The sequence below is a fragment of the Notolepis coatsorum genome (assembly GCF_963971535.1).
Source record: "Notolepis coatsorum genome assembly, chromosome: 9".
In the NCBI taxonomy this organism is placed as follows: domain Eukaryota; kingdom Metazoa; phylum Chordata; class Actinopteri; order Aulopiformes; family Paralepididae; genus Notolepis; species Notolepis coatsorum.
In genome coordinates, this window is record NC_140173.1 from 26,403,131 (window position 1) to 26,425,773 (window position 22,643).

Consider the following 22,643-nt stretch of genomic DNA (forward strand, 5'->3'; position numbering starts at 1 on the left):
ATATTGTTATGTTGTGGCATATATGCTTGAGTAATGTAAATACCTTTGTTATTTCCGTTTTATTAAGCTATGTTATTGTATTAAGGAACACAGTTTGACCAGTTTGTGTTTTTCCAATTTGCTGTGACGTTACAGGTATTAAAAAAAAAGAGCGGATGCCCTTCACATCTGAGTCTTTGTCTTGACAACGCAGATCTTTATACACCTGCCTATCTACTGTACTATGACAATATGACATTACCATAGGAACTATTTGGAGTCAGTAGAGATAGTGAATACATGATGTCTGTGCTGTCCAAATGTAATAATTTTAGTGTCCTCTAAAACATTCTAATTGACTGAAAATGCACCAAAAATGAGTAAAAATTTGGTAAATTCCAGTAAATATAGCAATTTCTAGTATCAATGGATTCAGCATCCCGAATAACCCCCAAAACCACTCCAACATTGTTGAAATTGATCAAGTAGTTTCCGAGATTTGTCCATTTAGGTGATTATGCAAATGTGTGCTAATTATGCACACAAAAAAAAATTGCCCAACATGTACAACTTAGCATCCGGCAGTTTCCAAGTGCTGGTGACCCATACTATCCATATCTATCATAAAAGTTTGGTGGTTCCAAAATTTCCGGGTTCATTGTGTTGGCAAATAGACTACCACCAGAACAGCAGAGAAAGTGTGTTTCCAGTACCCAGCGTTGGATCAATAAACACGATCGATATTTGGAATAATCTTTTTGGAGAACATCTGATCTGAGGCAAGAAATCTATTTTAACAGTCTTGGGATAATCAGAACTATTTCACCTATATATATATATATCAGCGTGTGCGATCAGGAAATAATATAAATCGATTTTCAGCCCGCTTCTATAGCGTGCATAAGTACACATATTAGGGGTGGGAATCACCAGTTTCATCACAATACGATATAGATTCTTTGGACAACGATACGATATTATCCGATATCACACAGTCTGCCACGATACGATACGATTCGATTCAGGTGCCTGCGATCGATATGAGACGATATTACCGTAATTCCTCTAATAGTAACCCCGGCTTGTATTTGTTTCAACTGTAGCGGGTACCAGGCTTGTATTAGGAGGAGGCCTGTATAAGAGGGAGGCCTATATTTCAAATTTTCAAACTGATCATAATGAATAAATCAACATTTTGTGTCAGTTTGAACCCAGTAAAATGTACTGGGTTCATTTATTGAAACAAAGTACTGTATGAAATAGTAAACGGTGCAATTACAGGTAGTCACTGGTCATTTCAATGTTTTCAAAGTGAAATCAAGTAACTAGCTCAGTATGCAGCTCAGTATATTAGTAACCCGGCTTGTATTAGGAGGCCGGCTTATAATTGCTTAGCTCAAGAGCGCACCCGGCCATTAATAGAGACCCGGCTTGTATTTGAGACCCGGTTACTATTAGAGGAATTACGGTATATGCCCATTTAACACAATCAGTAACATTTAAATCAACAAAAAAAAAGGCAATGGAAATATCATTTGACATTTTTATTTTTGAGCTCTTCCAGACATTTAAATGAAAAACAATCTTCTGGCATATCTGGCACTCGGCTTTTTGGGCATTGTCTTTGCATATTTTAAAGTGTAACCACACGTCTGATGACTTCTTCGTCGACATGTTTGCTGCACATGTCCTTGTTGTTTTCAAGACAGATAATCTCCACGTGCTTGTTGTAGAGAGGTGGAGTCGAGGCGCCGCTTACTTTCGTTTCATTGGAATGGAGGCGGGAAGGCGCCGCTTACTTTCGTTTCATTGGAATGGAGGCGCAAGATTGGAGGCAATTTTTTATTTTACTTCGATTTTTTTTTTTTATGTTCGAAGCTCGTGCCATCGAACGAAGCTTCGAAGTATTTAAGACAGCCCTATGCACAACCCATACCTCACTACACCTTACTGTAAATTGTACCTCACCCCATTTCTGCATTGTACTGTATAGTATATAGTATTGTAACTCAGTTACTTTTCTACATGTATATATTGAACACTTTTGTCTACATACCTGACTTCTATTTTATACTTAGTATACCCATCTATTTTTACCTAGCACAATCTCCCGGAACATAACAGAAAGAAGCATTTTATATAAAAGTATTCTGTACTTCTGTATGACAACTAATAAAGAAACTTGTAGTGAAAGGGTTAACAGTAGAACAGCTGGCCCAGCGCCGCTCTGTGCTCCATGGCCTCAGACGCCATCCCTCCCTACTCTTAACTCACCCCGTGTGTTCTTTTCACACAGCCTGTATAATCGAATGTGTGCAGGCGGTTATAGTCTACACTAGTGTTTCTCAACTGGTGGGTCGCGGGACCATTTTGAGTGGGTCGCGAATGTGTGTTTTTTTTTTTAATAAATTTTTTTGAACTACCTATCTTTGTGAAAGTGGCTTCTTAGCTCTGGTCCAGCTGAAGACAAAGCAGAGGAACAGATTAGACATTGAGCATGACCTCAGATATGCTTTGTCTACCATCACCCCAGACTTTGAGACTCTTGTCAGGAGCAAACAACATCCCCAGTTATCCCATTAGTTCCCTGGGATGTTAAACTAAGAAGTCTGCTAAGAAGGATATATTATTTATTATTATTTCATTGTGTTTTTAGCCCTAGTTGCACTTTTGTTGCAACCCCAGTTATCCCATTAGTTCCCCCAAACTTACTGTAGGTCTGTTATGTTAAGCTAAGAAGTCTGTTAACACATTCAGGGCCATTGGGATTAGACGGGGCCCACTCTATACGGCCAGCTATTCATAACAACCTTTCATTGTGCGTGAGGCTGTTTGTAGAGCTAAATCTATACTTTATATTATTGCTATCCGTCCATTCTCAGTCAATTTGACACTAAAAACAGTCTCTTCAATAAATAATTCTCTCATCAATACGTTCCCATTTTATAGCGTCTTGAATATGAACGTTATAGCAGAATGTTCTGGGGTATTTCCTGGAACGCGAGATATAGGGTGCTAACGCTAATAACGTTAAATCTAACGCTCAAAATGCATATTGTCGGTATCATGGTCCACCATGAATGCACGAAAGGTGGGGCGAGGGACGTAGTTTCTGATTATTGATACTAGGGGTGGAACGATACGCATTCGAACCGTACACCGTTTGGTACGACCTCCACGGTTCGGGCGTCTGTGTATTGTACGGTTCAGGGGATGCGCAAAAAAAAATAAAATAAAGGTGAGAGGTGAGCGCTGGCTGCAGCAGCACTGCAGGTGCTAGTCAGTTTGTGTAAATGGCAAGCGCAATATAAATCAATCTTCATTACGACTTTAAAAACATAGCCATTAACATTACATAGGCCTAGTAACACACATCTGGCCATAACGTTAGCAGTTTGTACAACAATGCACGTTTTAACTATGGTAGCGCGCCAGCTAATACAGTCAATGAAATGTTATCGTAGCTACTAGCTAGCAGAGGAGAACATGAGAGTCTGAGAGGCGGGGTGTTTAAAGACAATGATAGGCATTTATTCAACATCCAAGAAGGCTAACATACAACAACTGGGACTATTGCCGCTTTTCCACTGCATGTTATGAACTCCTAACGTTACCAGAGCTGATAACGTTGGCTGAGCTGAAGGTCCCACACGCTAAAATGTCCCTGCGGACCCGCCAACCCATAGATAGTTCCAACTCAAGAGACAGAGAGACTTCGGCTCAGCTTCTTCCCCCAAGCCATCAGAGCCTTGAACTCTCCACACACACTGTACACGCTCACACACTAGCAGCCACTTTAAGGCGAGACACTGCAGGTGAATAGTCAAATATACTTTTTTTGTTGATTTTGAGATTTTGTTATATTTTGCTTCCTAAACATGTCTTCTATGAAACTAGTGACAATAAAACGTCAATAACACACATTTAGTTGTTTATTTTACATCATTTTGCCTTATTGCATCCATAAATGTGCACATATTTAATGGCGAAGTGCCTAATTTGCATATATAAACATACATTTCAGAAAACATGCAATATATTTTTTCTTAGTTTATATGTACATAACAAATTGGGAAAGTTTCATAGTGATATCTATTAAAATATGTTTTGCCTATTAGGGGGTACTACACTGTACTACACTGTTTGTAGCCTGTGTGTAGTTCTGTTCAGTTCAATAACATCGTTATTATTATTATTCAGTTATCAGGCATGTGTTTAGGTTGTCTATTACTAATGGTTTGATTAGGTATTGTGTTTGTAAATATCTGTTTAAAAGTATGGCATTTTACAATACAGAACTTTGAAGGTGTTTTCCCAAAAATGAGTTTTAAGAGTTTTTCCTCATACTCTGAGCCAGAAATCTCCACTTCAGTAGCACTCACATACACCAAAACTTCCAGTTATATTCATATCTATGTTCTGAAGGTATTTACAGAAGGGTTTGTTGATATCGCATTCATACCCTGATTTATATCACATTTTATTCCTAAAAACATGGCGAAATATGGAATTTTACCATAAAAATGGACTGAATGGAGTATTTTCTGATTTATGGAGTGATAAAAAGAGATATAAAAAATCCCCTCTGTAATAACCTTTGGCTCTAATATGTCAACAAAATGAAACTATAATTTTGAAAATGGCTTTATCCAATGTTCAGATTTCTGTCCTGGAATTATATGCAAATTAGTGCATATTTAAGTAGATCATGCCTCATTTGCATATTTAAACATACAATTTCAGAAAACTTGTAATACAAAAAAGTCTTGTCTTAATATAAGTAATCAACTGGGGAAGTTTCATTGTGATATCTATTAGTAAAAAGAATTACCCTATTCACCTGCAGTGTCTCCCCTTAACATGAGCACACACTCATGCTGCACACGCTCACACTTATGGTCACTTTAAAAAAGTAAAGGTCACTAAGAATAGTATAGTATAACTTGATTGTATAATATAGCATTGTACAGACCCAGTGCCTCATCCGTAGCCAACAGTGTATTGCACTACCACAGGACCTAGTATGTCCTACCATGCTCTGTAAATAACTAGTGTACATATACCGATATGCCCTACTTGATTACTTGTATTATTGCACAATGTCGTTCTATTGGATTCTTATTACACTATAATATATTATTATTAGGGATGCCCCGATCGATCGGCCACCGATCGTTATCGGCCGATAATCAGTATAAATATGCGATCGGTGAATTCCGATAATGAGTCATATTCGCTGATCGCGGAAACCGATCAAGCGGAGATCTCACTCGCCGTCTGTCTCAGACACACAGGACCTGCAAACTGCGGCGCCTCCTCCCTTGCCCCGCCCGCACCCGTGTAAAGTTTGTAAACACAGGACTGAGAGGAGGCTCCTCTGCTCGAGTCTATAGTGCATTCGACCGCAAGCTAACGTTAGCTACCTAGCTATCGTTACTGTTTAAACAAAATTACCCAGTCAACTATTCACTTTTAGTAGGCATTGTCTAACGGTATTTAGCCGGCTAGCTACTGATACAGTATCAACAAATGCTCCAGCAAGTCTAATAGTGCATGTTGATACTCTCACGTTAGTTCACTGTTCCAAACAAAATGTCCCATTGAACTAAATAGTTCACTGAGGCGTTGTCTTAACGTTATATAGCCGGCTAGCAGTAGCTACAGCTAGCTCCTGATATCAATGTCTTATAACATTGATTCGATGCGTATTCGAGCTGAGGGCTTGCTGAATGTGATTTATACCAATACTAGGGTCCAGCTGCAGTGCCGGCGAATCCTGGCCGTAGCTGGAGGCTACTAGAGTACACAGACAGTGGAGCTGTTTGCAGATAGCGAGCATTTTGACTTGTTGCGTGGTGGCGATGTCTCGCAGATAATATAAGTACAAGTCTAATTATATAATATATATTTTATATTAAAAAAATAAGAAATTATATAAAATATTTTTTTTTAATCAAAAACGATCGGTATTGGATCGGTATCGGCCGATATGGCTCATGACGATCGGTGATCGGTATCTGTGTCAAAAAAAGTGATCGGGGCATCCCTAATTATTATTGTATTTGCACAATTGTTCCGGGCAAGACCCCCCCGCATTTCATTGTATACTTGTATGCCGTGACAGATGAAACTCTTGACTTGAACTCACCGAATTACGCTAATCCACCACAGTTGCACTCAATATTTAAATAATGTTAGTCTAAATAAATGTAGACGGATAATGTACGTATTTTAAAAATAGAATGAACAGAGCAGTGTTGTTTTGAAACAGTACAGTGTGTGTGTTAGTTTGATGTATGCTGCAATTTATATTGATGGCCTTCTAATTTGTTTTTTAAATAACTGACACTTTCCCCTTTGATAAGAAATCCAGCCATATTCCTTTCATTGTATTTCAAATACTGCACTTTAATTTCAAGCGGAAAACTAATCTTTCCATTAAGAACTGACCAAATCAGGGAATTTGACATTGTTTGTGTTTATATTAAAGAAAGGAAAGTCTAGTGCTGGCTGAGCATATTGTTTGTTTGCACTAAGTCAATACTTTGACAAATGTAGCCTATATTTTTCAGTCAGTTCGGTCTTTGTGTGCCAAACATAATTTTTTAATTTACATTTTTTTTTATAAATGAGAAGCATGTTTAGATTTGAGTGTTACATTTTTTTTTTATAAAAAGCAACGTATATCGAACCGAACAGAAAAAACAGTGATACGAACCGAACCGTCGATTTTGTGAACCGTTCCACCCCTATTGATTACATTAGCCCAGTGTTTCTCAAAGTGGGGGGCGCAGAGGCATGACAGGGGGGGCATTGAGATTTATTAAAAAAAAAAAATAAATAAACCCTTTTTTTTTTTTTGATTACAGGAAATTATCACTAAAGTGCCATCTGTTGCAGCTGCACTGTTCTCCATGAAAATACCATTTCTCAAAATCATTATTTAATAAAACACAGAAAAGGATCACCAAGTTACTCTGGATAAAAAAAACCTTTACAGACAACATTGAGACAAAGCTTCCTGACACATCTCCATCCAAACTCTTGGAAGAACTCTTTGAAATCTCATCTGATACCACCTGGAGAGCTAGTTTCAGAGTGTGGTGCTGACTGCCGAGTACCAAGTATCTCATCTCATGGCTCACCAAGTATCTCATGATGCAGCAGTTAATGTGTTGATACCATTCAGCACCACATACAGTATCTGTGTGAAGCTGGCTTTTCATCCATGACAGGTCTGAAAACAAAATATAGGGCCAATTTGAAAGGTCACGATATTGGTGTTATTTCAATAAATTTAAACATGGCCCATTTCATGACTATTTTGTTGGGGCGAGGGGGGGGGGCCCAAAATATTTTGGTCCACCAAAGGGGGGCCTGACAGAAAAAGTTTGAGAAGCACTGCATTAGCCTCATTCGCTAACCGGGTGGATGGCTATGAGAGCAAGGCCCGATCGGGCTGTAATTGACGTCAAATCGCTCTTACCTGTGGCTGGTTGGACTGCAAAAAGGATTTCCCAGTTATCGATCGCCATCTGGTAGATCCATATGTCCATTGGCTGATGATATATTCCTTTACTGCATACTGAATTCAGTGTCCCAAAAACTATTCCAGGCCATCGGCTACACGCATAGCTTTAGGCTAACAGAAAAGTCCATTCATATTTTTTTTTTAAATAAACGGTCTCTAACAGGGAACACTGCATTATTGAGACAGCGCCCCTACGAGGATCTGGCCGGTAATGCACTTTTGAGAATTCCAAGAGTAGGGTAAATCTGCAGTGCCGCTCGGTGACATTGAGTAAGATATATTACAATGGAATAAAAGCCAAAACAACCTTGCCACGTGTATATATATATATATATATATATATATATACACACACACGTGGTTGGCCCTTTAAGCATGGCGCCAAAACACGTATATATACACGTGGTTGGCCCCGAATGTGTTAAAATAATACTTATTTCATTGTTTAGCCCTAGTTGCACTTTTGTTGCAACCCCAGTTATCCCATTAGTTCCGCCAAACTTAGGTATGTTATGTTAAGCTAAGAAATCTGCGAAGCATATATTATTTATAATCATTTTATTTCATTGGGTTTTTAGCCATAGTTGCACTTTTGTTTATTTCATGTTTTTAACAGTGCATGAAAGATTGTGTATTACTGCAATTTTTTAAAAATAAATCATAGTGGTTAAAAAATTTGGGTCGCGACTTAATGACTAAGGAAAATGTTGGGTCCCGAGGCTAGACTAGTTGAGAACCACTGCTTTAAACTGTTAAGCCCGACGGGTCCGGTACTGGTCCCAAAATGACATCACGTCATAAATCAATCTTTCTAGACTGTATGTCATAATGTTGCTGTGAACCGCTCCATTTACAAAAGACTCACATTTCCCGCCTTGGAAGCTCGTCGGAGGAAGTGCAGGGGAAGAGGGCGCCCAAGCTCGAAGTTGAGGCCCTTCAGGATCATCTGTTCCATGACGAGGATCTGGGCCTTTGAAAAGGCGTTGTCGGTGATGTAGGCGAAGTCTCCGATCTCCGGTTGAATAATCTCCTCGTACTTGGAGGCCAACCACATGGAGGTCACACCGACCAGCTGCAGCTTCTTGCGTGTGACCGGCTGAATCTGAAGTACATGGGGGAGTAAGAGATGTTACCGCATTTAGGCTAGAAAGATGGCAAGTTTAAGTCGTCACACATATAAGGTACATGTACATTATAGTGAAATGCTTGGTTCTGTATGAGCCTCCCGAGATTGTGCTTCATGGAGTAAAGAGTAAAAGAATAAAGACCAAACACTATACAAAACTAGAATGTACAAAAATTGGGTAGTGCAAATCTTTTTAGGAATAAATTAGGGCTGTCAAAGTTAATGCTTTAATTTGAGATTAATTTAAATTATTTAAAGCATTAAAATAAATTAATCTAGATTAATCTATAGAGAGAAAAATCGTCCAATTTTAGCGCCGCGGATATAACAAAGAGGTCTAGCTGAGTCAATGTTGATGGTTTTGTTGAACATTTGTATTTCACAGGAGAGAAACTGTATTCAAAGAAAGCTATTAAATAAGTCTTTGAATCTAAATATACTTTGTGTTGATTTTACATTAATTCCATGATTTTACTCAAGTAAATATCTGTTACAAGCTTCGGTCTTAAGTATAAAAATGCTATTTTTAATCTAGATTAATTACAGAAATTTGTGAGATTAATTGGTAAATATTTTTTAATCTATCGACAGCACTATAATAGATAAAATATGGTGTAATGTTTAAAAAGTGAATCTTTTAGAGTGTGCATTTGGATGTCATGTGCAATGAGTGTAGAATGGATGAGTTAGTGTTACATAGAGTCCACATTGAGCAGCCCGGTGGCCTGGGGATAGAAGCTCATTTAGAGTCCCTGTACTGGCCATGAGACTAGTATTATATGAAACAACGAGCTTAGAACACCATGATGGCCACTTCCCATGCTCAAATTAGGTCTTGTACACCGTTGCCTCCATTCAAAAGGTGTGTGCCTGACAGAACAAGTCCAACGTCCCTGGCTAAACTGAAGCACCATACACATCGCTTCACATTACGTTTAAAAGGTTAACCTGTTCCACCCGACGGGACCGGTCCCAAAATGGCATCTGGTCATAAATCAATATTTTTAAGAGTGTTGCATACATTTTGCGATTTTAATATTAAACGTTTAAGTATTAACATCACTAACATGTCACAAAACCATGTAGAATGTATATTATCATCAATACGTTAGTTTAGCAATAGGTTAAAAGTGCCTTTAGATAGATTTTAACTTTTCGATTTATGAAGTCTAGTCGCGAGGGCGACTATTTTGGAAATGTTTAACCGTGGGAATTGTAGTCTTTTTGCGGCCATTTTGTAGAGGGGGTGCATAGCTGTCGATTAGTGTTGGAATTTTTCCGAACTACACTTCCTGGAAGATTATATGGGGTTCAAGGTTCAGAGCTCTGTATGAATTCTTTCAATAACTATTATTCAGGATAATAAGCCACAAAAGGTAACGTTTTTGACCATTCTAAAAAACGCAGTTAGTTTCTCTTCCCTATTGTTAACATGTAGGAACAATTGGATCTGAAATTCGTTTCAAAACGGTTGCACTGTGGGGAAAATTTTTAAGTAGAGTAGATTTCATTATCTGTTCTTATGCATGCCTGGTGATACTAAACTACAGTATATATATAAATGTGCGAATTGGCTATAATAAGGTAATTTATAAGCATCATATTCTATAATAATATTTCAAATTGCATTGGTCCGGATGGGAGAATTCAGTACAGTATCTACAGAACCTTCGGTTTAATCATCTTCCCTTTATTAATTTCCTTAGATTTTTTTTTACACATGATCTCAAGAGGGTACTGAACGAGATTAGTGGGAGTTTTTTAAGTAGTCATTATCATCATGGTGTTATTCACCGTCAAAGATGCAAAGAAAAATCATAATTCATATTCTCCTTTGTTTCATCACAATTTAAGCAAGCCTAGTAATAGACACAATATTTCTGACACTGAATAATTCCCTGAGGTCCATAGATGTCCCTAGATACCAAGAATATGCTAATAGCCTTGTAGAAGTGGAGCAATATTCCATTTACCTAGGTATATATTTTAGGCGAAAATATTCCACTGGTGGAACAGGTTAAGAGTTACTTTGCATCATTCCATAAAAGAAAAGGCATTGAAAATGGGGAGATCGTCAAAAGGTTCTGACCTGAAGAAATCGATCCATGATGGCAACAGTGAGATACAAGGTCTCCTGCAGCAGCTGGAACCTGGCGTGAACCTGGACCAGCCAGTCGACGAGGAGCGCTCGCATGCGCCCCGTTATCTCGTAATCCTGCTGCATGTATTTGGGTTTCACGGCCTGCTGAACCTGGAGACAAGAGGTTGTGGCACAGAACTCATTACAGATGTGTGACACAGGGTTCCCACAGAGTGCAAAATGAAATTCAAGGTCTTTCAAGTGCTTTTCCAAGCACCATTTTAACAATTTCTTTTAAATGCCGTTTTTTATAATAAAAAAAATCTGATCCAATATTTATGGCTTAAAACCCAATTTCACACAATTAGTTACTTTAATAAAAAAATTATTAAATACATTTCTTGATTCAGAACTATTTTATCATGGATGAACAAAACTGTCAATGCGATTGGTTGATTAGAATTGCAAGGACTTTTTAAGCACCTGGTTAAAAATGGGCTGTTCAAGGAATTCCAAGCCTTGACAAAAATCAAGCACTTTAAGCACAAAGGACCTTGTGTGAACCCTGGTGAAAGAAAGCAAGGCAGCACAACCTAGTAGGATCTGATCCAGCAGACTGGATGCCATTCCTATACACCAAGCTTTGCACCATTCCAAAGTGGAAGTTGCAATATTCAGCATTTGTTTTGTAAAGTACCATGTCTATAAAGCCAGCACTGCTCGCATACGACTCGTCCTCAAACGGAGCTACGTAATCAGACACGTGACGGTGTTTGCAGGAGACTTGCCATGCCAAAGTATGTGACCTGGCATGCAACTTATCAGGGAAACCGATCTGCATGGCACAGATTACATAGCTCCCGTTTAAGGAAAAGCCATAATGCAAACAGTGCAAAGATGAACAAAGAACTTTACAAAACGGTCAACTGAATATTGCAACTTTGCAGCATTGACAAAAGGTATTGTAAATGATAAAGCCAGTAACTAACAAATAACTGCCAATACTAAAACAATAAGTGTGCAAAATAATTAAAGCATCGTTATTGGCGCTCTTTTCTTTTTAGTGCGGCTTTAAAAACACATTGTCCAATTAGATTGAAATTTAATAAAATACCCACACAGTAATCCAATGTCACCACTTTCAGGGTCAATGGGACAAAGTGCCAATTGAATTACCTCTAGTACATGCAGGTAGGCATAGATGTCGTTCACATATTCCGAGCACAGCTGTGGCATGTCTGAATCACCCTCATCAATGTCGTCCACGGTGAGGAGAGTCTCGGAGAAAGCCTGGCAGAGTTTGTCAGTTTTAATAGAGACATTAGGTGGCTCTTCTGGCACGAAAGGGAGGGGAACTTGAAACACTGGTAGTAGACCGATGGTCTTGACTGCATTGATTAGTTTGGTCTTTTCGTTGAGAGACGACTCGGTTGAAGACTTGACTGGTCCAGAGTTCTGTAGAAACAGTGACATCAGTTTGCATTTTGTACTTTAAGTCGTACCTTGGTTTGTATATTGTTTGACTTAATTTTTACTGCATGAAGCACATTCTAAGTGGGCTCATACAGAACCAAGCATTTCACTGTAATGTGCATGTACTTTATACGTGGCAAATTAAACTTGAAACGTAGCGTTACTCGACCTTTGTTTGTACCGCCATAAAGTTACTGGGCACGTTGGAGATTTCCCCAAGGACACTCCTCTTCGCTCGACGAACAGTGACTTTACTCATCTGTGCTGGGTTTTCGTTAACCTGCGACAAACAAAAATACTCAAAGCATTCAAGAATAATGCCGATGTTTGCATGTCAGAAGCAGCACATATCAACTTGAAAAGCAGGCAACCAATGTAGCTCTATTGACGAGCTTTGTGCATTAGTGTTGTCAAAAATATCGAAGTATCGATACTGAATATTTAAAACGGCTTCAATACTCATTTCCCGAAGTACCGATACTTTCTGCAGTATCGGTACCAGCTGGCTTGTTCCCGCAAGTTGTTGACAGACAGACGCGCTGCCAGAGCCTTGCCCTTCCGCCTCCTCCTCCTCCTCGCTCAGAGCAACAGACACAAGCTGCTGCAGCCTCCTCCCCCTCACAGCCGGGCAGCGCAGCCCAGTCTTCAGTTTGTAAACAACGCTATTATTAGCTAACGTTAGCCGTCGTTCCTCCGTTAGCTTAATGCTAGCTAGCTGGCCACCTATTACTTCATGGAAACGGAGTAACGTCAAGCCGAGCCCACTACACCAGCATGAACTCGACACAACTACCCCGTTTCCAACGTTCGGTCGAGCGGAGCCGGAGCCCATCCTACACCAGTACACGCATGAACTCGACACAACATTACCCCGCCTCCATGAAGTGTCCAATTAGCAGCAATGTTGTTGAAAATGTAACGTTAATAAATGCTCCGGAGAAATCTCTCTCTCTCTCTCTCTCTAAAGATAAACAAAGGGTTTTAAAAGTGTATTTATCTTCTCGTATAGTACCAGAGAGAAGCTGAGGAGAATCAACCAGCAACAAAAGCAAAATTTGTTAAAAAAAATTATATATATATATATTATAATAAAAAAAATTATAATTTTTTTTTGGTATCGAAAGTATCGATACTTTTCAAGGTATCGTATCGAAGTCGAAATTCCAGTATCGTGACAACACTATTGTGCATGCAAGTTAATGCATACAAAGCTCGTCGATAGAGCTAGCAACGATGTACGACGTATGTATTGTGACTAGGGATGCACGATAATTATCGGGCCGATATCAGCAATTATGACGTCATCCCGATAAAATTATTGATAGCTCCGATAATATAATATATTTTTTGGTTAAAGAAATGCGGTGTGGGTGGATTGGGATTAAGGGCGTTTGTTTTTACTGTAGGCTCCTCCCATTTTGCCAGTACTGTGGTACGACTGATAGCGTGTGGTTTAGGAAGATGGGAGTTTTTCACAAATCCAGCGCTCCCTTTCTCATGCCTGGCTGTGACGTAGTCACATAACTTTCAGAAGCAGCGCGGATAGTAAACAAACATGGCGTCAGTAGTTTTCAAAGTTTCAGAGGAAAACAGTTTACTTGCCATTTGTAACAAATGCAATGCAGAAGTTCCACGAGGAGGGAAAAGGGCAACAAGCTATAACACATCCAACATAAGTCACCTGCAACAACACCACCGCTACGATGGCGTGTTAAAAGCCTACAACGACGCGCGAGCAGCTAAAGCTGCTGCGAATCCAAAGCCAGCTGCAAAGGAACCGACGGGGCGTGTACCTATTGACGAGGCGTTTGCAAAATTAAAGAAGTTTGACAGAAATGACCCAAGGGCTCAAGCGATCTCTAACTTGATCACAGAAATGATGGCACTTGACGACCAGCCCTTTTCCCTCGTTGACAAAGGATTCCGTCGGCTACTTCGTCATTTCCCAGGTACATAATTCCCACTAATCCGACCAGAATTTAAAAAACAGTAGAAGAGTTATCAAAAAAAATAACAATACAGGGTCAGGCGTGAATCCATCCGTCTCTATCCCTCTCTTTGAGAAAAAAAAACAAAAAAACAAGAAAGTTTGAAACCTCAATGCTTAATAGTTTAGTGGAAAAAAAGGGTTCACTCAGTCATTTATATGGATTATTATAAGTAATATAATTAATCCTTTGTTCTGTAAAATGACTGTTTGTTACTGTGTGGAACTTGTTTCAGTAGCTTATTTATTTGTTTTTGATACTGTGAGGAATGCACTTTTTCAGTTTGTATACATAGAGACATATCTGACGGTCCAATTTTACCTGCCAATATTGAATTTGAATCCCAGGCTTATGCAAATATTTGCAACAGTTCTAGAGGCCTTTATTTTATTTTTACATCACTGAGTGATGAACCTCACTATGGCAATTGGCAAATGTTTACATTTTGCAGTGTTATGTTTACAAGTTATTGACGGATTGTGAATTTTGTGATTCAAATTATATTTATTTGGAAAAATTAATATAGTCACTTTATTTGAAGAGTCAAAACTGTTGTCTTGGCTTTGTTCATAGTAGTAACGCTCATGTCATGATCCACATCAATGTGGAACGCACTACCCAAAGCTGTAAAGGAATGTGAATCACTACCCACTTTCAAAAACACTCAAAAAACACCTACGGGAGACTGCAATTCGAAACTGGCCCATGTAAATGTCCTAACACAACCCCCTCCAATGTACAGTAAAAATGACCAAGTATGGTCTTGTCAATATTCCAATGTTGCTTGTACAGTTGTACAGTGTCCCCCACCCACCCCTCCTACCCAACCTCCTCCAATGTACAGTTTCTACGTCAAATGTATACACTTCTTTTCTGGACTCTTTTTGTATCATAAACAGTACTGTATTTGCAAATCTGGTAGGTCATAAATGTATAGATGTAGCAGTACTGTCTATCTGCATGTCATATATGTTACGATGAATTGAAAATGGGGGACCCTGATGTAAACAAGACGAAAGTCTTTCTCTGGTCTGCATCCCCTTAACAATTGTATGTATTGAGCTGTACTGTACTCTACCCATTCTGCAATCTGTTAAAGTTTTTCATTCATTCATGATAAATCTGGTTAGGTCAAAACTACAGGAATACAAATTTTTTAAAATACAATAAATATATATATTATCGGTTATCGGTATTGGCCTTGAGCAGAAAGTTATCGATATCGGGGTCAAAAAAATCAATATCGTGGACCCCTAATTGTGAGAAATAAACAAACTTGAAACTTGATGCTGCGTGGTCACTAAAAAACAAAAGCCAACATCAGCTAAGGTTACAGCCTGCTACAGAGTGAATGAATGAATGAATGAATGAAAACTTTATTTAACAGATTGCAGAATGGGTACAATACAGTACGGCTCAATACATACAATTGTTAAGGGGATGCAGACCTGAGAAAGACGTTTGTCTTGTTTCCATCAGGGTCCCCCATTTTCAATTCATATAGACATTTATGACATACACAACATACATGACATTTATGGCATAGGGACATATAGGTATTTAGTACTGATACATTTGTGACATAGGCGGTATTCAAATATACAGTACTGTTACCCCTAGATCCTGACAGAGTATATACATATGATGGGGAGGGGACTGTACATTAGGAGGGGGTGGGAGGGAAATATACATACGGCGGGGAGGGAATATATACATACGGTGGGGAGGAGACTGTCTATTAGGAGGTGGTGGGGGTTTTGGGCATTTACGGTGGCCAGTTTCGAATTGCAGCCTCCCGTAGGTGCTCTTTAAGAGCGGTTTTGAATGTGGGCAGGGATTCACATTCCTTTACAGCTTTGGGTAGGGCGTTCCACATTGTTGTGGCATAATTGCGAAACGTGTTTAGTCCCTTGTTTGAGCCGAATCTGGGTTTCACATGATTTGTTGAGCTTCCTCTGGTGTAGTGGTTGTGGTATTCACTGACCTTTGGGAAGTATTTTGACATGTACATGGGCACCCCGGTCGTATAGTGTATCTTGTAGACCAGGCCCATTGCAAGTTGCTGTACTCTGTCGTCTACTCTAAGCCATCCTAGGTTGGCAAAGTGGGCAGGGGTGAGGTGGGTTCTGGGGTTCAGGTCAAGCAGTAGTCTGACCAGTTTGTTTTGTGATGTTTGTAATTTTGTTTTAAGCGCCTTTGAGGTGCTTTGGTACCATGAGGTGCACGCATAGTCATAGTACCCTTGAATGAGTGCTCCTGCCAGAGTCTTCAGGGTATTCTTGTTTACCAGAGAGGAGATCCGGTACAAGAATCTAGTTCGTTGGTTGACTTTTTTTATTACATTGGATGCCATTTTGTCACAGGAAAGATTTGCCTCTAGGATGGAACCCAGGTAGGTAATTTCGTCTTTCCTTGTGACAATATTGTCACCCACTGTAACTGAGAATCCGTCGGTCTTGCTGAGTTTGTTATTTGAACCGAAGAGAATGGACTCTGTTTTGCCCATGTGTAATGATAGTTTGTTATCAGCGAGCCATATGCAGATTTTGCCTAGTTCCGTGCTGAGTGAAGCTAACGTTAGCCAGCAAGCTTCAGCCTGCTACAGTTAGAAGCTAACATTAGCCAGCAAGCTGCAGCCTGCTAGTTAGAAGCTAACGTTAGCCAGCAAGCTGCAGCCTGCTACAGTTAGAAGCTAACATTAGCCAGCAAGCTGCAGCCTGCTAGTTAGAAGCTAACGTTAGCCAGCAAGCTGCATCCTGCTAGTTAGAAGCTAACGCTGGCTGCAGCCTGCTAGTTAGAAGCTAACGTTAGGCAGCTAGTTAGAAGCCAACATTAGCCAGCAAGCTGCAGCCTGCTAGTTTGAAGCTAACATCAGCGAGCATGCTGCGGCCTGCTAGTTAGAAGCTAACGTTAGCCAGCAAGCTGCAGCCTGCTAGTTAGAAGCTAACGTTAGCCAGCAAGCTGCAGCCTGCTAGTTAGAAGCTAACATTAGCCAGCAAGCTGCGGCCTGCTACAGTTAGAAGCTAACGTTAGCCAGCAAGCTGCAACCTTACAGCAATACAACAATACCAATACATCAATACTTACCACAGGCCGAATTGACAAAGACGACATGCTTAACGTTGATGATATGCCACGTAGTACGATGCTTTTAGTTTGAAACACGTCAATTACATAGTTAGTAACTCATGTAACGGTAGCTGGTAACGTTGACGTGGAACCGGATGACATGCTTTAAATACTGCTGCACACAATGCACGGTTTACCATTGGTTGGCAACCAATGAAATTGTGTGGAATCTTCTTCTTTCATCAAGGTTTACGACATACTAGGCGCTTTGTGGCGCATTGCTGCCTCTCTCCGGTTGGAATGAGTACTACTCCAGATTAGATTCGATTGTACTTTATTGTCATTATATTTGCATACAACGAGATTTGGGACTAAAATTTAAGGTGCAGTAATAAAATCACACAAGTAATAAAAGATAAACTTAAAATACTATACAGAAACATTACATACTATACAAGAAACATAAAATACTATACAGAAACATTAACTACTATACAATAAGACAATGTTACAGTCCTGTACAATATACAAAATAACAACACACAAATAACAATCACAGTGTCAGACGGTAGTGGGTGGGTATTGCACTGTGGATATTGCACATCAGGATGTTGCACACTGTGGGAGGGGGTGAATTATTATTAGTGCATGTTAGAGTTCGGGTGGTGATGGGCTGATGGCTCTAGGGAAGAAACTGTCTCTGAGCCTGTTTGTTATGGCTCTGATGCACCTGTAACGCCTGCCCGATGGCAACAGGTCAAACAGGTGGAAGCCAGGGTGTGAGCTGTCCTTTGTAATGTTTTTTTGCTCTGTTGAGGCAGCGGGAGTTGTGTAAGTCCTTCAGGGAGGGGAGGGGGCAGCCGATGATTCTTTGTGCCGAGTTTATGACCCTCTGAATCGCCTTCCTGTCTGCTTCAGTGCAGCTGGCGCACCACACTGTTATGTAGCACGTCAGCAGGCTCTCAACAGCAGAGCGATCACCATCAGCTGCTCCTCCAGTCTGTTCTTCCTCGACACCCTCAGGAAGTGAAGTCTCTGCTGGGCCTTCTTTGTGAGGTTCTCCTCTCCCTGGACCTTTAATTCCTGTTCCCTGTACTTTAATTCCCTGTCTCCTCACTTCACTAGCCCCCACCCTCGCGTTCGTTTGCTCTTCAGCAGCCACACCCTTGGACTACCTGTCATTATGTGTTTGATTGGTCTGGTGCCGAACACACACTTCTAGTTTCAAGTATCAATTACCTTCACGCACCTGACGTGTATTCTAATTAGTTCCCCTTTGGGCTTTAAGTACCTCGCTCTTCCCCTCTGGCCTTGTCGGGTCGTTCCGTATCATATCTCTATCACCAAGACTCCTTCGGGAGGTTCTCTGTCTAAGGGCTCCTACGGGAGTTTCGGTTTCTGTCTGTTATGCTGTTTTCATCTCCGGCGTGAGATGCGCTCAAGCCTTCGCCTCCTGTCGCCGTTTGCCTGGAAGGAGACACTGGACTGCGCTCTCTAAACTTCCACGGGAGGTATTCCAGTGTTCCACTTCAGACCTCCGCGCAGCAGACGTCCAGACGCGCATCCAGACCTCCGCGCAGCAGACGCCCAGACGCGCATCCAGACCTCCGCGCAGCAGACGCGCTCTTCACTCCAGACGCGCATCCAGACCTCCGCGCAGCAGACGCGCGCTTCACTCCAGACGCGCATCCAGACGCGCATCCAGACCTCCGCGCAGCAGACGCGCTTTTCACTCCAGACGCGCATCCTGACGCGCATCCAGACCTCCGAGCCAGACGCGCTCTCCGTACCGGCGCGTACTCCAAACAGCCGCGCACCACTCAGTATTCCGCTTGGACAACCCGTTCCCCGTAGCGACGCGCTCGCCCTGTTTGATCCTGCTCTCTTTACGCACAGCGCCTGGGTGAGTTTTGCAAGACTGTCTTTTGACCCTATCATTTTTCGTGTGTGTTAAACACTGAAGAGATCCTGCTTTTGTTCAGACTGTCACTCACCCTGTGCCTGCTTTTTGGATTGTTCATTTGGGATAATATTTGCTTGAACTTTGCTCACTGTGTGATTTCACACCGAAGATATTTTCACCTGGATTATTATTGGGACATCGCTTACTGTGTGTATTCACACCGAAGATATTATCACTTGGATTATAATTGGGACTTCGCTCACTGTGTGTATTTGCACCGAAGATTCTATCACGTGGATTGTTGTTGGGACATTACTTGCAGTGTGTATTTACACCGAAGATTCAGTCACTTGGATTACTCTGTTTTGGGACAAGTCACTTCTCCTGTCACCTGCTCTGTTCCCAACTGTACTCTGAGCTAACCCGCTCTCTCTCTCCCTCTCTGTCCCGTTTCCACCTCGGAGAGCTGCCGAGAGGATTCTGCAGAGCGGCTCTGACGTCACTGTCAGATTCCTCAGACGAACCTTCCCGGGAGAAGCTGCAGAGCAGCAACATTCTTCTAATGCTTGTGTCCAGTCCTCTAGTCCTCCTAGTCCTCCCTGTCCAGTCCTTCTAGTCCTCCTAGTCCTCCCTGTCCCCAGCCCGCCTCCGCGGGCCTCTGTCCCTGTTTCCCCTCTCTAGTCCTCCTAGTCCTCCCTGTCCAGTCCTCCTAGTCATCCTAGTCCTCCCTGTCCTGTCCTCCTAGTCCTCCTAGTCATCCCTGTCCAGTCCTCCTAGTCCTCCCTGTCCAGTCCTCTAGTCCTCCTAGTCCTCCCTGTCCAGTCCTTCTAGTCCTCCCTGTCCCCAGCCCGCCTCCGCGGGCCTCTGTCCCTGTTTCCCCTCTCTAGTCCTCCTAGTCCTCCCTGTCCAGTCCTCCTAGTCATCCTAGTCCTCCCTGTCCTGTCCTCCTAGTCCTCCTAGTCATCCCTGTCCAGTCCTCCTAGTCCTCCCAGTTCCTGCCCTTGTCCCTTGCCCTGTCCTGTTTCCCTTAGCCTTCCCCTTAGCCAGCTCGCCTCTTAAAGGCACTGTGCCTTTTTCCCATTTCTTGTTTTCCAGTAATTTGTGTTCTCCCTTAAAGGGACAGTGCCGTTTTCTGTGTGTTTCAATAAATGCCCAGTTCTTGGCTTACTCTCATACCTGTCTTGTGTTGTGCGATTGGGGTCGGTTACAAACCATAACATTCTTGATGACCGTGGTTGTGTTTGCGGTCCAGGAGAGGTCAGCAGATATGAGGGTACCGAGGAACTTGAAGGAGCTGACTCTCTCCACATCCTCACCGTTGATGCAGAGGGGGGGGTGGGGTCTGCACTGTTCTTGCTGAAGTCAAAGATGAGTTCCTTGGTTTTTGTGGTGTTCAGTGCTAGGTTATTCACCGAACACCACGATGTTAGTTTATCATCCCCCCCTGCAATAAGTCCAGCAAATTTGACGATGATGTTCTCCGAGTGGGCTGGACTACAGTCATGGGTGTAGAGGGAGTACAGCAAGGGGCTCAGCACACAGCCCTGGGGAGAGCCGGTGCTGAGTGTGCGGGAGGAGGAGAGGTGGGGGCAGAGTTTCACCATCTGGGGTGTGTTTGTCAGAAAGTCCTTAATCCAGGAGCAGGTGGGTGTGGGGAGGCCTAGATCCAGCAGTTTGGTGACCAGGATGTCTGGGATGATTGTGTTAAAGGCTGAGCTATAGTCAATGAAGAGCATTCTGACATAGCTCCCCCGGTGTTCCAGGTGGCTCAGCGCAGGGTGGAGATAATCGGCATTGGAGGCAGGTGCTCAACCTAAAAGTTACACACACACACTCTCTCTCTCCCCATAGTATACTTAGTATAAAGTACATGAAAATCTGGTCAGTGATGACATATATACTGAGTATGTTTTCACACAAGTCTTATTCTCAGATCAAACATGGATATTATTACACTCATTTTTAGTTTAGTTGGGAATTATTCTAGGGAGGGACCCCACCAATTATTCTAGGGAGGGACCCCACCCCATTTTAATGAGGTGACCAGCAAATGGGATCGTGACCTCAGGATTGGGAAAAGCAAATTCATTCAATCTTTATTTCAACTTGAAAATTCATTGAGGGCAAGGCCTCATTTCCAATTATGTCAAGCATACAATCATACTAATAAACACATGATAAATACAGTAAATACACAATAAACAATACAATAAGTTTGTGCAATCAATTAAAACATTAGGGTGGAATGGTTGTTGATTAAGGATTTAAACTGACAGAAGGACACCAAAATATTGAGTTTTAGAGTTTGTTTGTAAGATGTTCCACGTGTCAGGAGCACAGAAGCTAAAAGGATAATGGAGGTACTATCCAAGAGGGGGTCTGGGAGGGGGGGGGTTTGAGCTGGAGCATATGTGTGTAGGGTTTTAGAAAATAGGTATTAGGGGTATATTATATACTAACATTTATATAATTGTAATTTCGTTGGATATACACTGTATACGGCTAAAATGTTATTATAGACTATTTTTGTTTTATCCTGTTTCTGTACTTGCATATATTATAACCACCTTTACTGAAAGTTTCATTATGCATTGTGTGTTGAGTACTGACTTTTAATAACTTTTTGTTCTGCAATAATAAAAAAAAATATAAAAAAAAAAAAGAAGCTAAAAGCAGATTCCCCAAGTTCAGTACAAACTCTATGTGCTTTAAGTGTGAGAGCCAGTCATTGGAACGTGTACCGTACCATGTCCAGATGTCCACTCCAACAGAGAAGTAAGATAAATTGGGCAATCTCCAATTATGGCTTTATATAGAAAACAGATGTCAATGCAGCTCTCGCCTCTCTGCCAGGGAGGACCATAAATAAATGATGAAAAACACAGACAGAAAAACTGCTTCTCTCTGCTAATCATAGGGAAGCTGGCTCTATTCTATTCTAAGAACTCAATATTTTGCTCCAAGAACACCCACATTTTCTCATAATTTCTAACTTTTTATACATAAACAGGGCAACACAATGTTTTCTTTTATCAAGGGCAGATACTACATATTTATAACTAAAGAATTGGCTGAAATCATGCTATGCTTTTCTCAAAAACCTGGTTGGTGTGGACTTAATACAGAATACGTTGAGGGAAAGTTGGTTGTTTACCAATGATTCTAGGATCTTTGCTAGGCAGGATAACTTTGAGATTGGTTGATAATTATTTTAGGTCACTTCTATCTCCACCTTTATACACCGGTGTTTACATGGGCTGTTTCCCGGGTACTAGGAACTATACCTGTTAACAAAGAGAGATTCAATATGTGTTATTTATTCTGAAATTAAAGGTGCAGCTAATCTGAGGAAAAAAGGATGCAGTTTATTCTCTGTTGATTGCTTGTAATGGAATTGGACTGTAATGGAATTGGAGTTGGGGATCATGATTTACAGCCTGAACATGTTCATCTCCACTAGGACAGGGGTTCCCAAGGTTTTCAGGCCACGACCC

The 22,643-nt window shown here is 41.2% G+C and overlaps 1 protein-coding gene across 2 annotated transcripts in view; it reads right to left on the reverse strand.

Moving 5' to 3' along the window:
• LOC311234354 (G2/mitotic-specific cyclin-B2-like) overlaps positions 1 to 17,402 on the reverse strand; it is a 52,162-nt gene extending 34,760 nt beyond the window's left edge. For both annotated transcript variants that reach the window (XM_084321507.1, XM_084321506.1), the window contains exons 1-5: positions 17,265 to 17,402; positions 12,359 to 12,469; positions 11,893 to 12,171; positions 10,726 to 10,887; positions 8,376 to 8,612 (exon numbers count right to left, since the gene is read on the reverse strand). In XM_084321507.1, coding sequence (XP_084177633.1) covers positions 8,376 to 8,612; positions 10,726 to 10,887; positions 11,893 to 12,171; positions 12,359 to 12,469; positions 17,265 to 17,291 — 816 coding nt within the window. In that variant the 5' untranslated portion in view covers positions 17,292 to 17,402. The remainder of the gene's footprint in view (positions 1 to 8,375; positions 8,613 to 10,725; positions 10,888 to 11,892; positions 12,172 to 12,358; positions 12,470 to 17,264) is intronic.
• Positions 17,403 to 22,643: the final 5,241 nt, after the last annotated feature.